Raw genomic sequence first — 18,052 nt, 5'->3', positions numbered from 1 at the left:
ATCTTTGCATGTTTTACAATGTGGCTGATAAACATTATTTCTTTCAAGGCCTATTTCCTGCCATTTTGAACCTGGCCAGCAATGCTCACATCTCCACCAATGCTACCTGTGGGGAGAAGGGACCAGAGATGTTCTGCAAACTGGTGGAGCACGTCCCCGGACGGCCCCTGCGCAACGCCCAGTGCCGCGTCTGTGACCGTCACAGTGCCAATCCCAAAGGCAAGCTTCACGTGTTTTGGGTTTTGTTTGTTTCATGAGTTTGTGTCTTCTTTTTTAACCCTTCCTCTTGAATACAGAGTGCATTGGAGTCAAATGTATTTTAGTTTTAGTGTCTCTGCTATGTGAGTGCAATTACCTTGGAGCAAAGGGCTGACAAAGTGTGAGCACCGTGTATCACCACTGAGCACTGCAAGATCCAGTGACCACCTTTTTGTCTGAAGGCAGATTTCAGCTTTTACTTCTTCATAACAGGAGGAGATTGTGCTTCATGTGAAACAAATGTGCTAGGTCAGAAAAATGCAGTGAGATTTATTTTCAAGAGATGTTTAATTATTTTGCTTTGAAACAGAGCAGCACCCAATTTCCAGTGCAATTGATGGTACCAATAACTGGTGGCAGAGTCCCAGCATTCAGAATGGAAGGCAATACCACTGGGTCACCATCACCTTGGATTTAAGGCAGGTGAGTAACATTTATGTGAGTGTCATTAAATGGATGTAGGATACAAGCCAATACAAATTAATTGCAACTCTTCTGTGTTTAGATAAAACAGAAATAGTTTTTAGTAAAAACTCTCATCCATGTTCTTTCAGTCTTGGTAACCAATTCCATTTTTACCAATTCCATTTTTACCAATTCCTTTGTCTTGGTAACTTTCCTCTGCCTCACCCTTTTGTCTTTTCTGCACAGTCCTATGATACTGTTTTCCTCCACCTTTTATTTCTTAAAAGTTACTTGAAGTCTGTGTTTTCAAGAACTCATTTTTAAACAGCAGTATTTTCAGGGTATTGGCCAAAGCACACATTTTATATGTGAGGACACATCTGACTGATTCTTATCATCATCCTGCTGGCAGGAGCACTGGAAAAAAATAATGTTCTAAACTATATCTTCTAGGAACTTTTAAACCCTAACTCTGCAGAACAGCAGATAGCAAATTTCTGAAACAGGGATTTGTGACCCTGGGGAGTCTGAAACTGTCTGGGCAAAAATTGGTTCCTCTGTTTTGGCCACTCTGTATGGTCAAACTTGGAGGGATTTATCATTCTGAGACAGGAGAATGGTAAACTGTACAGGGCATTTGCTAGTTTATTTGTTAGAAATATGAGAATCAGAAGTCTCCTACCTGGCTCCAAGAAAAGACAAAATAATTGGTAAAGAAATTATTTTTCTTGGCTTTTTCTTGTTTTGCTGTGAATAGATCTGTGCTGGACTACCTAAATTGTTTGAAAATTGTAGCTCAACCATTCCCTACTAATATGGGGATGCCTCCAAACTCTGGAAGAAGCAGCTTTTTTACTTGCTGAGAAGTGCGCACTTGAGGTGTAGAATTGGTAAGAAGGTTTTGCAGAATCTCTAGACCCTGATTAAAAGTTATTTTAAAGATTAAAACAGAATGTTTATCTTTGATATTTTCAAATAAAGCATAGTAAGTGCCTAGTTTGCTCTTTAATTAGAAAGCAGAACTGTTAGAAAAATAATCACAGGGTGTCTTTTGTCAGTGACAGAAGGTTTGGATAGGATTTTCGTGTTCTTTGAAGAGTTAGCTTTTTGTTTGGTTTGTAAATGGACAAACAGGAAGGAAAAATGAAGGAGGAGGGGATGCCTTAGTTTTTATCCTCCTAGAACAATTTCACTTTGGAAACAGACCAGCTGAGCTGCTCTCTGAATCATTTATTCTTCAGTCTTAGTGCTGTTGATGTTTCAACAAATACATATCTTTGCTCTCCTGACCCATGCTCAGTTTCACTAATTTGATTTGAAAAGTTTCCCCTAAGGGGCCTTTCTTCTGTGTTTTCCCTAGAGAGTTTTAGAGAGAGAAGGCATCTAGGGCTATGCAAACTGAATATAAATTACTGCTCTGTGAGAAAGGATTTGGTTAATAGAGATAGCTTGAAGTCAGTGAGTTATTAGAGCTGAGTTGGACTTCAAACGAGTTAGCACAAGTAAAGAAAACACAAAAGAAAAGCATATGGAGAACCTTAGTGATTTTAGTAATTGTTTACTTCATGCATTTGTTTCAGAATTACTTAAAATAGGACCTGTAAAAGTATTCCTGAAAGTCAGTACCTGTGTTCAGTATAACTCCATGATCCATACTTTTTTTTTTTACATTCCAAGCATTGTGCATTGAATCTGTCAAGAAACATATTAAAGTAAATAAGTCCTTCAACTTTCCTTGCTGGAGTATAGAATATATTCACACCTTATTGTGATATTAAAAATCTGGTCATTATTTATGAGTTTTTTGTGCAATTATCAGAAGTTCTAGGGCTAAGAAGAATCAATTGTTTCTTAAGATTATTACCAATGTACAGTTTAGAGGTATAGTCCAAGCAGTTGGGTTGGTAAGTGCTGAAACATACTCTTGGCTGGAAAATATGGGAAAGATACACAGAACACTGACTCCACTCCAATCCCTAGGTGAACTTCTATGACTGTATTCATCTTTTGGCTTCAAGTTGAAGGGAATAGAGGATATTTTTTTAGTTAATATTCTACCTTGTTCTTAGTCTATTTAGTCAGCTGTACTACAGAGCAGTTTGATCTCAGTGAGAAAAGAGAGCTGGCTAATAAAATCAGCATTGAAATTGCTGTTTTTATCTTTTTCCTTTTCAGAATCTGTGCTATTTATAGCTAATACAGCATTTTATAAGGATAGTGAGTGCTTATATCATGATTTTCTAGCTCATATATATCACGACAACTATGTACATTTATTCTAGTGTGCCTTCAGTCTCTCCAGGATCCACATGTATGATAGTCTTTCCTTCCCACACCCGACACCACTGCCTCCTCCTCCTCTTTTCCATTAAATGTATGGCAATGATCCAGAACTGGGGAAAGAGTAGTGTAGCAACGAGGTGTAGGATTGATGTACAAGACACTAAGATTTGATTTATGACCTTGTGCTTCCTACACTGGTAGTTCTACAGAAACAAAATACACAGCAGTGGTTTTCTATAAAAACAGCGGGTTCTTTGCCCAAGTTTGACTCCTCTGGGCAATTGTGCTGTGGATAGGAATTACAATTCTAATAAATCCTGGCTGTGATACGTTTTAGTGGTGTGACTGAGCCAGCTGTAAAATATTACTCTGTGACACCATTAAACAAAGACTACTTACCTCAGTTTCATTACCATGCTCCAGACTTCTAAAGGTATTTAAATGTACTCTGTACATTTGGTTGAGCAGAAAGGCAGATGTTTGTATATCAAAAAGTTCTTGAATTGTAAAGCAAGACTAGTTCTTCTTGGAAGAGCCATAGTATTAAATTAAGTTGAGAAAACACTTCTTATTAAGTCATAGCTCATGAATTCCATGATTTACCACTGGATTACCACTCGGAAGTTGAATTAAGAGTCATTTGTAGTTTCTGCTATTACAAAGTAAAAAAGAATGTAAATATTATAATAAGATTTTTCCAGAGCTTTCATCTTGAAATTAACTGGCAAGAACAGGTTTCTGTAAAGATACATGGTTTGCTGATGCAAAAAAATGCTATTCTCTTGACTTTACTAATGCTAATTAGGACTAATGCTAATTTACTATATGTGACAAACTTCCTTAAAAGCCTTTTGTGACTTTGTAAAACTGATGATTCAGGGTGTTCATCTGTACATTCTTACAATAAAATTCTTGAGTAAAATGAATTTTCCATCTATTCCAAATTAATGTTTGCACATAATGAATCAAAATCTTAAAGATAATTGATGATACTAGAAGTTCTGCTGGATTTTGTACTTTTAACGTCCCAGAATTGTCAGAGCAAAATGTTGCAAACAATTGCTAGGGTTCACAGTATCGAACAGCATGAATCTCTCTTTATCTCTTAAAAAGTTATTTCTATAAACAATATAAGCTGATATACATTCATTCATCTTAGTCTTCTACTCTTTGAGAGTATTTAAGAATGATGCACTTGGTGTTGCTGGATTTGCATTCAAGGAAACAAGGCTTTTAGAAAGTCTAATTAAAGCAGAAATTTCTTGTTTTGTTGGCTATAAAAAAGAGGTTTTTTTTTAGTACAAGTTTATTTGGCTGATCTTAACAATCACGATTGAAATGCGTGTAAAATGACACTTTTAATATATGGCTTGGGAATTGCTAACTTGCTTTGACTTGCTCTTTTTATCCTTGTAGTTCAATAAGGAAATTAGTTCTGAGAAAGTGATACAGTCAAATTAAAATATACAATTCATTAGCTCTTGCTCAGGTTTATCATGTGGCTGGTTGGTTGGCACTGAATGAATGTGGAAAGTGATAAGAAACTGCCTTTGGTGATGTTCAAACTTGAAACACTGAAAAAAGTCAAATTCTCTAAAAAAAAAAAGTGCTCAAAGGAAAATCAGTTTGTATTACATGGATTTCTGGACCTATTATGGGTTGCAGAGGCTGTGGGATAGGAGGTCTGCAAAACCCCTACCTACAGACACTCTTTAAAACATCTTCGTCTGTGAAGACTGTGGACACCTTGGTTCCTTCCTCCAGCTTCATTTCCTTACTTGGAAATATAATCCCTGAGAACAAAGCTCCTCCTGGTAGGTTGTCTTGTGATTTCTTTAATCTGAGAACATTTATACAAAATCCTTTATTTACTTATTTATTTAACCTATATTATTTTAGGGGCTGACAAATTTTCCTGAAGTTATTGATATTCATTATCCTGTGAATTTATCTGTGAAGTAAAGGGGGATACCTGTGAGCTACGTGTGTGAATGGAAGAGTTGACAAACTTAATTTTTTGAATTGTGCATTGAATTTTTGCACAGTCGCTGTGAAAATGTTAATATTTAACTGGCTTTTCCCTGTACTCCACCCTCACCAAGGAACTTGATAATTAAAATAAGTTTAACCTGCATACTCTTGTGAATACCTTTTACTGCAGCAGTTAGTTTGTGATGAAGGATAGCTTGTTGTTACTAGTTGGAACTGGATTTAAAACTAGCCACATCAGCTGCAGACTATAATGGGTCTTGAAAAATCTCAATGTAATCAAAAGTAGATCATTTGTTGTTCAGCCAACTGTGTAATAAGTAGGGAAGCAGTTTAGTTGATGAGAGCAGGCAGAGAGAAAAAAAATAAATAAAGGACATATGAGAGTTTTTGAGGGAGATTTTTTACCATGGTATTTAAAAAAGGTTTGGGTTCCAGTCTTGCATCTTTTATGTGTTTGAGAAAGATTACTGACTTCAAAGGAACTTGGAAATGCATAGTTGTTTCTAAGCCAGTCAATAAAACTTCTCTAGTTTTAATAGTTTTGTGAAGTTTTCATCTATGATGGGGAAAATACTCATACAAGCAACTTCTGTAATATGCAAGTTTTGGGTACTGAAATGATGATACATCAGATTCTGCTTGGCCGTAACTGAATGCAGAACTCAATACCACTAACTGAATCAATCAAGTCCAGGTTGTGTGCAGGGAATATATAGTTGTTTGGCTTGAAGTCTGCCCAAATGATGTACTTTATTTCTTTAAAACCCTGCATTTTGGCTTTTATTTTTCAATTGGAGGTTGTTGGCATGATGTAGGTTTTATTTAAAAGGCACTCTTCTCTTCATGGAAGCTGGATTATAACTCTTGATATTCATTTAGCACTGATCAAATTTTAAGATTATGTAAAATAACAGGATTCACAGAATTTTTATTTCTAAGACTGACTGAAGTGTGAGCTGGCTTCTCCTTTTGCCTGCATCTGCTTGCATTGCTGAAAGGTCACAGTAAAATCCTCATTTTCTGTAAATTTTCATGTTTATTGCAACAACTAGAAATGTTCTGTTTGTATCTGACTGACGTTTAATAGGATAAAACTGGAATGCCTGTAAAGAAAGTCAAAGCAAGTGAATATTTTAGTTTAAGTTATGTCTGTTTTTTTAATAAAGTAAGATTGTTTTACTTTTTAAAAGGTATTATATGTAGTAAATAATTTGAAGATAAGTATCACCAATATTTTTTTTCCTTCTCATGTGTGCAAGATCTCCTAATCAAACCTTTGTTCACTTAAATAATGTTTGTTTCAAAAGTAGTTGCCTGGATTGCATACACAATGCAGCTCTATTTATCTTTGTGAGTTTATTTCCCCCGTTTGGCAAAATCAAAACCCGCTTTCATGCAGCAAGTATTGTTCTTGCTCTGACTTTAATCTGTATTGCAAAAAAGGAAAAAAGCCTAAAAATTAAAATTTAGAATGTATGGAAGAACTGATTGCAGCCAGATTGGAGCTCAGCACAGTATTAATGCTGCACATGCAGGCAGGAATTATGATGATAATAGCAGCTGACCAGGCAGTCTGCTCAAGTGGAAATACATTTCTCTGAGATGGTTGAATAATACAGAGTTTTTCTTTCATCTAAACGTGGCTTGTTACTCCAGTGTATACAAAACATTAAACTCCTTTATAGAAGACTTATGAATTTGCAAATGCAGCCTTTTGAAATGAGGTGATGTAGCAGGTACTGGGTCAGGGAGAACGTGGTGGCTTTGCAGTAGGTGCACTTCAGTGATCATGTCTGATGATGTAGTGAGTTGGGGGCCAGTGCAGGTTATCTGGCTGCCATGACAAGGTAATTTAAAAGGTGATAGGAACTTAATTACTGCCCTGCCTACTCACAGAAGTGCTGAACAGTCCTGTTGTGTGCAAGGGGATTTTACTTTGAGTTGTATGGCTCATATACCTCTTAACCTTACTTAAGAATGTTAGCTGTTTTATCATGCTTTTTTTTGTCACATTCAGCTTATTTGTCTCTGTGTATTTTTAGCAGTGTCTATAAGTAGTCTTCTGCTGAAATTACTTTAACACAGGATGAAATTGTAGTGCAGAGGGGTTTTTAACATAGGGAATAAAAACTTTATCAGAAATGCTATTACAGAGATGATTACATCCCCTGCTAAACTGTAAACCAGAGAGTTTTTTGGGCTATGTGTCCTGGAAAAACCCACAAAAACAAATAACCAAGCACAAAAAAAAACAAACAAACAAGAAAACCCAACCAAACCCCAGGTGTTTTTTTAAGCCCTCAGTGGTTTGGAAAAGCTAAACATTTCCCACAGATTGTTATACCCATCTAATCCTGAAATGTGAAGAACAGATACAGATTTCAGCTATTACATCAGCACAGACTGATGCCCTGGACACAGTTAGATGGACCTCTTGTCAAATGTTTGTGCAAAACATTTATCCAGAGTTACTGTACCAAATTTTACCTCTCCTCAGGCAAAACATGTATTGGTTTTAAAATTTAAATATACTACCCCATTGGCTTCTGGTATTTTTTTTTACAGTACAATGAAGTGTTAAAATTTTCTTCTTGCATTTTTTTCAGGTCTTTCAAGTTGCATATGTCATCATCAAAGCTGCTAATGCTCCACGACCTGGAAACTGGATTTTGGAACGCTCCATAGATGGCACGGAGTTCAGTCCATGGCAGTACTATGCAATTAGTGATACCGAATGTTTAACTCGTTACAATATTACACCAAGAATTGGGCCCCCAACTTACAAGAGAGATGATGAAGTGATCTGCACCTCCTATTATTCCAGGCTAGTTCCCCTGGAACATGGAGAGGTATCTTTGTTTTTGTAGTTGCAGTTTGTGATTAAGAACATGGAATGATAGCAATTTGAAAACATTTGAACTGCAGTTACAGAGTTCATCACTCTCAGCACTACCAAATCATCTGTTTTTCTTCTTTAATAACATTATCTTTACATCACGTACTAGTACAACAAACTTCTAAATGCTGGGATAAAATGTGTCTTTGGCTCTATGTGTTCCCATTACTAAACTCTTTGTTCTCTCTTTCCATATAATTTGATGGTAGCAATTAGCTGTGAATTATTAGTTCCTTTATCCTGAAAAACTGTAACAGGCTCTGTGTTCTGCCAGCTTTTTCATTTAGTAGAGAAAACTCCTGTGTTAGGAACACCTGGTTGTGTGAGATAAAGCTGCAAACACTGCTGAAGTGCTCGGCACAGCTGGAACTCCTAAACAAGCCTTGGCATTGTTTCAAGGATGTAGCATAATTAAAAGGGCTACGGGTTGTGCAGTCTTGCTGTTGATTGTTCTTTCTTTTAACAAACTCTATTCATGGTACTTGTGTAATTTATTACGAAGAGGCAGACACATAATGAAATGATACATTAAAGCAGTGGTTATTCTATCGTGAATGCTATAATGTATGACTGTGATAATAAGTGTGGCGTTATCCTGTGGAGAATGCTAGTAACTCCTAGCTTCATAGAAATCAATATGTTTTTATTTCTTGGTTAGAAAAAAGGACTTGGGCTGTATGTAGCCATTCACATAAAATTAAAACTAACAGTAAGAAAAAAACCACAGTGAAATTCAGTAATGTAGAGCCACGTTTAATAAAATGATTATTGCTGTGTTGTGAGTATATGATCAACATTTAATCAACATAGAACAAACAGATCAGATGGAACAAAGAAACCTAAACCTGTCTCTCCACACAATTAACCAGAAAACCCTTAGGCTGACTGTGTAGGAACAGGGCTGCTTGTAATGTACTTTTAGTAGGCCATACAGCTCCAGTTCCAGGGATGCCAGAAATTCAATTTAGAGACATTTTTTTCATAATTGGTTGACACTATCCAAAACACTACATTTTTTTTGAGTGCAGTGATAGAAAAACATAACACCTAAAATGGCAGAAATTTAATTTCTGTCTACTATGGAGACTCACAGAATCTTTTAGGTTGGAAAAGATTTTTATGGTTGTTGAGTCCAACTATTAGTCCTACTAGTAAGGACTAAGGTCATTGAGTCCTACAATATGAGTTTGGCACTGCCAACTTCACCCTAAACCATGTTCTTAGAGTGACACATCTACATGTCCCTCCAGGGATGGCAATTCCATCACTTCCCTGGGCAGCCTTCTCCAATGCTTGACAATCCTTTCTTTGCAAAAAACTTTTCTAGTTTCCCACCTAAAACTCCCTTGGCACAATCTGAGGTTATTTCCTCTTGTTCTGTCACTTGATGCTGAGAGAAGAGGCCGAGCCCAATCTGGCTACAACCTTCTGTCAGGTTATGGAGTGATAAAGTCACCCCTGAGCCTCCTTTTCTCCAGGCTGAACACCCCCAGCTCCCTCAGCTGCTCCTCATAGGAATCGTGCTCCAGACCCTTCACCAGCCTTGCTGCCCATTCCTGGACATGTTCCAGCCCCTCAGTGTCCTTCCTGTACTGAGGGGCCCAGGCCTGGACACAGGATTTGAAGCACAACCTCAGCAGTGCCCAGTACAGGGGGACAGTCACTGCCCTGCTCCTGCTGGCCACACTATTTCTGATCCAGGCCAGGATGCCATTGGCCTTCATGGCCACCTGGTCACAGCTGGCTCATGTTCAGCACCCCCAGGATCTTTTCTGCTGGGCAGATTTCCAGCTGCTCCACCCCAGCCTGTAGCACTGCCTGGGGTTGTTGTGACCCAAGGGCAGGACTCAGCACTTGACCTTGTTGAACTTCATCCAACTGGCCTCAGCCCAGCAATCCAGCCAGTCCAGATCCCTCTGGGGACCCTTCCTGCTCTCCAGCAGATAAACACACATGCATAAAAGCTGTCATTCACAAAGGACAGGCCGCTCATTTGTAAATGGATTGTCTGTCAGACAGGAATACTGCCTGCGTATAATGTCTCACAATGTGCATTAGTGAATCTTGGAACTCTGTGGAAAATACATGCATTTAGGGCTTTGTAATGTGTTCTGGCCAATCTGTTGAGCTTAAGAATAGCCTTGCAAACCAGCTGATGTCTGTAAATGTCTGCCTTGTATCCAGCATTTGCTAGCATCCCAGTTCTCTGCCATCAGCTTGGAGTGTCTTGATGTGAAATAACTGCTAGGGTAAAAAGACACATGTCTAAATATGGGTGTCATTAATAACTTTTTTTTTTTTTTTGCCAAATCTGACATTTTGCCAGTTTGGCTGCTAGATTTTTCTCAGGTTTGAAGATATGTAGCTGTTCAGCTATAAGTTCTGTTTTTTGCCTGATCTATACAGCATGAAGATCTGCTTCCTGTAACTTACATGATCAATTTAGGACTCATGATGAGTTGCAGGGCTTAAGCTGCAGTTATTTGAAAATGGTCTTGAATTATGAATGACAAGTAAGACAAAAAATACATAATGCAGAAATATCAGGGTGTAAGCTTATATAAGCAATATATTAACCAAATTTAGCAGTGTGCAAGGAGAATCATATTTCTTCTGTAGTATCTTAGTCAGTATCCCTTCTGTTTCTCCCTTTTTCTGCTTATTAAGATTCTTCTATAATGTCCATAAAGATTTAAGTGTATTGTTATAGAGTTTCTACTAGAAGAATTTCTAGACAATAGAATTTCTACTATTCAAGCTTTTAAATTTAGAGTAAAGTCATAATTTGCATTTCATCACTTGAAGGCGCTACTTACAAGTAGTGAGATTATATTTTAGGCAGGAAAGATGGTGCAAAATGAAGTGGCATGTGACACATGGGAAGTAAGGCAAATTGGTTGTGACAGGCTTTTCTGGATCTTTAAATCTGCAGTGTCTAAATGATAAAAAGCAAACACAGTGTGTTAGAAATTCCAGTGCCATGGTTGGGTCCTGCTCTCTTTGCTGAGGACATCAAAGAATTGCAGTGAGCCCAGCAAATTCTATGTCTGTGTTGAAGGGTAGATGAGAGTAGGATGGGGTGCCCCATGCTGAAGTTGTGTTCATCTATAGTTGAGTGTATATGTGTTGATTCTTTTCAGTAAAAGGAGTGCAGTGATATTTGAATATTTGACCAACAATTCTGCCTTGTAATTCCCAGCAGAAAACATAATTTCTTAATGACTATATCACAACCAATTTACCTGAAGAGACCAGACTGAGATGTGCTGGGAATCAGTCTTCAGTTGCATAAAACATGGGTACAAAGAGGAAAAATCTCTTCTGCGTATCTGTGACAGGATCCAAGAAGAGTTCTGAAATTGCAACGAGGAAAAACATGGCTTTGCAATTAGGAGCATTTCTAACAATAAAGCTGGAAAGGCCTGGTATACATTGCCTTGGAGGGTTGTAAAGTCAGCACCAACACTGGTCTTCGAAAATAGATTGGTCAAGCATCTAAAAAACTCTAGTAAATCTTACTTTAGCCTAGAAAATGGATTAAAAGAATTCTCTGTATTTCTATGAGAGCTGGATATTTTATCAGGTAGTGCTAATTTGCAGGATGAGACCTGGGAAGCATTTTGGTTTTCATAACTGTTACTCTGAGATTGAAAAATGGATGGGCTATCATAAAACTGGAAATCTTTGAACATGCTGTGTTAGAATATTAAGAAGGAATGGTGCTAATCAATAAATGTCAAAATTATAATTTTGGGAATTTGACCTCCTTTACAAGTCTCTGTTTGTATGTCTTTTAAATAACACAGTTACTCTCTAGCGAGCTCCTAGCCCCATTACAGAATTAAGATTTTTTTAAAAAATAATAATAGTAATAAAAAAAGCTATAGCATGTAGGGATATGTTCAGGGGAATAATTTGACACTACTAGTCAAAGTTGAAACTATAAATTCAAGAGCAGTATATGGGACAAAATTGCTCTTAATAGATGAGAATATGTCATGCACTCTGAAATGCAGCTGACAAGCCCAAAACATGACCCTTTGTTTGTTATGGAGACCAGGTGAACTGCTGAACACTTGTTTGTTGTCTGTAGCGTAGAGTCTTGTTTTTCTGTTTCTTACATAAAATGGAGCAGGGACTGTATGGTCATAGGGGACTATATCCTTGTGTGTTCCAAAGTAGCTTTGGAAAGAAGGAAGGGGCTGCTGCCAGAAAAAGCTTTTGATACCAAAAGTCATCTTAGTTGGGCCAGCTGGAATTCTGCATGGAAGATGTAGGTGAAAATGAGTGGGTTTGTGATGGCAGCCCCTTGCTTTCAGTTGTCATTTATGTTGTGGCTTCCCACTGCATTCTCTTACCACTGCTTGCTGATTGTGCAGCCCTGTCACTACTAGCTGTAGTATTAATGACACCGGACTGAGAATGCGGACCAGATTATGCTTTGTAATAAGATCTTTGTATTTGCAGGGAAGAAATTTCTAAGGACAAAACTGAGCTTATGGCCAGAGTTACATATTCCATCTCAGTGAGGGAGAGGATGGAAGACTGAAAGACCTAGGGACTCACCTTGATGCTATACCTTGGTTTTTCTCCTTATTTTATCTCCATAAAAGCCCAGCCCAGGAGACTTGGGACTGTGATGAGCTGATAATGGCAGTTTCAGAACAGTGTGAGTCAGGCAGTAGGAATTTTATCTGCAGACAGACAATGGTGAAATAGAAAGAACTCCAGGTAGTTTAACATGTCACCATCCTGAGTTGTTGAGAAACAAGATAAGTTCTGTGGTTTTGATTCTCAGACTAATGTTTGTTGTGGTAAATGAATCACAATTATGTTCCTTTCTTTCAGATTCACACGTCACTGATCAATGGTAGGCCTAGTGCTGATGATCCTTCACAGAAGCTGTTGGAATTTACTTCTGCAAGATACATTCGCCTGCGACTGCAGCGCATTAGAACTCTGAATGCTGACCTCATGACTCTCAGCCATAATGATCCTAAGGAGCTAGACCCCATTGTTACCAGAAGGGTAAGCTGGTTGTTCATAAATAGTGTTCAGTACAACTTGATGGGAGAGTCTATTCTGACCTGTTTGAGCAAGAGAAATACTTATCCTTGTCAGAGTGGTTTTGATAGGTTGTTAAATAATTAATGATTTGTCTTTGACACCATTAACAACACTATCTTTTCATAAACAGCTTTTAGAAAAAGCTTTTCAAGATGGCTTTTATTTGTTTCATTTTTATTTGTTTGTGTAAATGATTTGTGCTAGAGCAGTGTTTATAATGCTTTATCATCAAAATACAAAATATGGTTTAGCTGATGGAGATGCCACTCGAGGTTGCTCTTGACACCACTGCAGTACTTTCTTTCTGTGGTGTATCATGGATTTCAGGACCCAGTGTGGTGGTTCATAAACATATCTATTTGAAAACACTGCTATTGGGAATTTTAATGTCTTACAAGAATTTTCTTCATTTTTTTAAAGGCTGTTATAATAAATTGGTTTAGAGCCCATGAATTAATGTAAAATGTTTGTACAGGATTCCGAGAGTATGAACTGATTTCTGGATTTGATACTGAAACTGTCGAAACTGAGCCTCAGGCACTTAGGCTGACCTCTTCAGGTTCTCACATAAATTCAGCATGGAAGTCTAAACAGTTCTGCAGGATTTCTGTTTTGTATCTTGCCATTTTGACCATCTTAATTTACCCATGACTCATGGGTTAACGCATTCAGAGGCTTCAAATTTTTCCGTGAAAATATGCTTTCTGATGAGGATAGGAGAACATGAGAAGTGTTTCCTCCTTCCCTTCCTTTGTAGGAGCTCTTTTTCCTGAGAAACATCTGCAGGCAACTCTCCCTTGTGCAGCAACAGGATTCCTGCAGTTTGTGGCTTCTCTGATACAGGCAGTCCTTGTGCTGTCTGGATAGCTGAGTACAGAAGGCAGGGAGGAACTTGGATTTGGTCAGGGATTGGTGGGTACTTTCAAGGTGTCTACTAAGTTGCAGCACTTTAAAGTATAAAATCTGGGTGTTTTGCGTTTTCTGTTAATGGTAATTGCTAGCATGGAGACTGCAAGAGCACAGGGAATTGGACAAGCTGTGCCTTGCTGGCAATAGGGAAATGCACAGCCTGAGAGGTGAGATGTTCCCACAGAGCAGGCTGGTTGGTATTTAGATCTATCAATAATATTGGCATATCAAAACATACACCTCAAAGAGAAAAGTTTGATGTGGAAGCATACAAATATACAGCTGGGAAACAAGAATTTGGAGGACAAGCATTGCCACTGGCTTTGTAACATACACAGTTCTGCAATCCAGGGCTTAGTACTTCTCCACCTAGCACTGCTTAGTGAAGTTTTGCATGAAAACTACATATACTGGCCAGATCCTGATCTCTCACCTTGAGTCTTGCTTTGTTGAGCAACCAGCTACAAGAAAGATAACCACTTCCAGCTTTCTGGATGCTGTTTTTATTGGCTTTGAAGACTTTGCTATGGTTGTTGACACCAATTATGTTTAGTTTCCTGTACATAGTCTTGAAAAATGGCCAATTCAGATTCTGAGTGTTCAACAGCACCTTTATTTCTGTGTTCTTTTTATTTATTTCTGTCTGTAGCATTTGATTATCACTGGTCTCTTACTCAACTCCAAGCTGCACACAGCTGCTGTGAGCCATGCACTGTCAGAAAATAAGACAAAGGAGATGAAGCAGGGAATGCAGTGAGAAATTAAATTCTACTTTTATCCCCTTCCTTTTTCAGCCTGAACCTCCTTCTTTGTAGTTTTGGACTTACTGTTCATGATAAGTCCCTGAATGATTTTTGTAGTTTAAGCCCATAACATTAAAAATCCTCCCAAAATAGTGAACATAAGAAATTTAAGACCATAAAAAAATAAGTATGAAATCAAAGAAGATAGTTTGCTCCAACTCCAAGAGCCTTCAAAGAAATAATAGTCCAGGAGTCAGCATGTCTGACCACCCAGGGCTACCTCTCTTCCTGAACCAGCTGACATTAGGGTTGCTAGGTCTGAGATCGTTGAACTCTTCCCTTAGAAGTATGCTCAAAAAGAGTTTCTTTTTCTTTCCCCTGTAGTACATACTTCCCAGGATACAAACAGGCCAACCATGTTGATACTGCAGCTGTAACTGAACCCAGATGGTCATTTCCTGCCTCTTCTTTGCCTTGAAAATTAAATCCTTTCCTTATGTATGTTGTTTTTGCTCACCACCTGGCAGTATTAATGGATAGTATTCTGCTGTATCCGCAGCTTTTAAACTAAGAGTTTGGGCAGAATATTTCACTGGCTACACAGCAGTAGCAAAAAGCTGGTCTGGAAATGAGTGTGCAAGGTGGCTTTAAGGGAGGGAGAGTTCCCATTTTAAGGAAGCATACTCTTAGTCCCCAGACTGACTCTAAAATATGTCAATTTTTTATGCTTTATGGCATGTAAAGTGAAAAAAAAGTGGTTTTTATTTTTTAAATTTTTTTTGGTATGTACGTTTTGGCTGAGGTTGAATTCGGTAGTCATTCTCAAAGCTGAGGAATTTTACATACATACTTAAAAGTTAAGTCTGTTATTGTTTTATACCAAGAGGGAAAAAGATGGGAAAAATAAGAAATGCAAAAATGGAAGGTTTACTCAAATGACAAATATTTTCAAGTATTTCTTTTATTTTTCAAGACACAGAATAGTTGAATGCTGGCATTTTATTTTGCAGAGTAGGGCAGGGAAATGTAAATGCATGTAAATGTCTTTCATATACACCTTTCTCACCTTTGTTTTTTTGTAGTACTACTATTCAATAAAGGACATCTCTGTTGGTGGCATGTGTATTTGTTATGGCCATGCTCGAAGCTGCCCTTTGGATGAAATCACAAAGGTATTCTTTAATCTCATTATTTTTGCAAAACAACTTTTCCAATTAAAATTTAAAAAAAGAATCCTAAGGAGAATGAGAAAGAGGAAGCTAAAATAGATCTCATGATGCATACAACTTATTTGTATATTTTTCTTTTCTTTTTTTTCAGAGCAATATCTGGGTTTTGTAGTGTAACTTTCTTGAAGTAAACTCTTGTTCTTTGACATTGAATTTAAACAACTCAAAGGGCACAAGACAGTCTGTCTTGCAGCACAGGAGATTTGCCTCTCCTGTTCTGGAAAGGCTATTGCCTAGTAGTTGATGTACCATGGTAGAGCAGTTCAGTGCTACTTGTGGGGTATTTGTAGGTCATGCCATTTTTTTGAGTAAGATTGATACTGGGCAGAGTTTTGGCAAAATTGGTTAAATTATCCATTAAAAAATATTTCAAGAAAGTGGACTTTTCATTCTTAGAAATTGCAGTGCCAGTGTGAACACAACACATGTGGAGAGAGCTGTAACAAGTGCTGTCCAGGTTACCACCAGAAACCCTGGAGACCAGGAACCCTTTCTGCTGGGAACAAATGTGAGAGTAAGTATGCACAGGCATCTAGAAAGTTTAATGGAGACTTACTATTCTATTGTTTGAGGTTGCATTCATACAGATCTGTACTAATTCCCCAGAAAAACCCGGAACTATTAACTGTCTTCATGGGATTGTTCAAAGGTAGAGAATCTACTTCTAATCATAAATGTTCAGATGCTTTTCAATAATCTGCTCAGTGTGACTCCTTGACTAGAGGTGCTGTCATGCAGTATAGCTTCCAGAGTCTCTTTTTCAAAGGAACTTCTGGATTTATTGTACTCCTGTAGAAACCAGCAGATTTGCATCAATCATTTTGTTAGCTACTTGAAATGCAGAGTTCATCAACTGATCATAAATTTTGTCAGATGAAGAACTTTGTTCTGATAACAAATGTTATGAAAGAAACTTCTTATTGGCCAAGTAAACTTCAGATTGTCTGATAGATTGACTTAGGCTGTGCCAGTATGGCTGCATTTGTTGCTAGGGCTCGTTGGTGCATTTTCTCACTTCACATTACTAATGCATAGCACAAGCTGCAGACAATTAAGAACCTATTGGATAAAATTTAAAGTTCCAGATGGAAAAGAAGTATTTTCAGTTGAAGTCTTTGCACAAGTCATAATGTCACTCTTTAAACTAAATAAAATTTGTACTTACGTACTTCTTTGTTGACTTCTCAGATTTTGTCTATAATACAAATAAGAGAAGAATTTGGCAGGTTTTCATCTGTAATACAGAGGACAGAAGGAACAGTTATTAGCAGTTATGCTAATTGTATGCATCACTGCAGTCCTGAAAAGATTGTCTTGGTAGGGTATACAGAATACTGCTAAAAACAGTGCTGTTAAAATGATAACAGGGCTTTTGAAATTTGCTTACTTGCTAAGAAATATAGTGTGTTAAACCTGATGAAGCATGTGGCATGGTTAAAGGGAAAAACACACTTTTGAGGTGAATTGATGGGTTCTTCTACTTACATTTTCAACTTTGAAAATTGCCAGTATTATAGGAGATGTTACACAGTCTGAATAAGAAGAAAAAATTATTTCTTTTCCATTCCTTCTCAGAATGTAACTGTCATAACAAAGCAGAAGATTGTTATTACAACCAGAGTATTGCAGATCAGAAAAGGAGCATGGATATTCATGGCCAGTATATAGGAGGTGGTGTGTGTTTAAACTGTACTCAACATACTACTGGGATCAACTGTGAAATGTGTGCTGATGGATATTTTAGACCACACAAAGTAAGATTTAGAAAATACTATTCTAATGTTTTGGTGAATTATAACATAGTATCATGCCTATTTCAGCTGATTGTGATTAATATATTGGTTTTTTATCAGTTGCAGAATAGCTAAGAACTATAGAGGGTTTTTTTTGTAAATGACATAACACCAAAACTTTGAGAAGAAACCAAAATGCTTGTCCAATTGTGTGGGAGGACATGTCAAGTTGCTGGAGAAGAAAATTATGACACTTGATATCCTAGTGTGGAGATGTACGTGTTCTTATAGGAAACCCATTTCTCCTGTGGATAAGCTCTAAAAAGGTCCAAAGTATTAAAGTTTCACTGTCTTCAAAAGTGCCGAAATTGTGAACCATCCTGTATCAGCCCACTTTAAGCAATGTTAAAAAGGACCTGGCTCAAAGATCAGAATCTTTGGCTCATGAGATGTTGCTCTTCTTTTAATGCTCTTCTTTTTATGATTGTTGCAGAACTTGTGCTCTCTGAGTGTACTTTCCACTGTCACTCTTTGGAA

At 37.6% G+C, this 18,052-nt stretch overlaps 1 protein-coding gene across 2 annotated transcripts in view; it reads left to right on the top strand.

Annotated features, from left to right (window-relative positions):
- The window catches only part of LAMA1 (laminin subunit alpha 1), a 99,258-nt gene that overhangs the window by 21,216 nt on the left and 59,990 nt on the right, over positions 1-18,052 (top strand). For both annotated transcript variants that reach the window (XM_088061670.1, XM_005517250.3), the window contains exons 2-8: positions 49-219; positions 569-681; positions 7,545-7,787; positions 12,683-12,862; positions 15,636-15,725; positions 16,179-16,296; positions 17,358-17,536. In XM_088061670.1, the coding sequence (XP_087917796.1) occupies positions 49-219; positions 569-681; positions 7,545-7,787; positions 12,683-12,862; positions 15,636-15,725; positions 16,179-16,296; positions 17,358-17,536 (1,094 nt within the window). The remainder of the gene's footprint in view (positions 1-48; positions 220-568; positions 682-7,544; positions 7,788-12,682; positions 12,863-15,635; positions 15,726-16,178; positions 16,297-17,357; positions 17,537-18,052) is intronic.

Source organism: Pseudopodoces humilis, chromosome 1, assembly GCF_049639895.1.
Source record: "Pseudopodoces humilis isolate 2021_Gansu_Grassland_sample_001 chromosome 1, ASM4963989v1, whole genome shotgun sequence".
Lineage (NCBI taxonomy): Eukaryota > Metazoa > Chordata > Aves > Passeriformes > Paridae > Pseudopodoces > Pseudopodoces humilis.
This window is presented reverse-complemented; position numbering and strand designations above follow the sequence as displayed.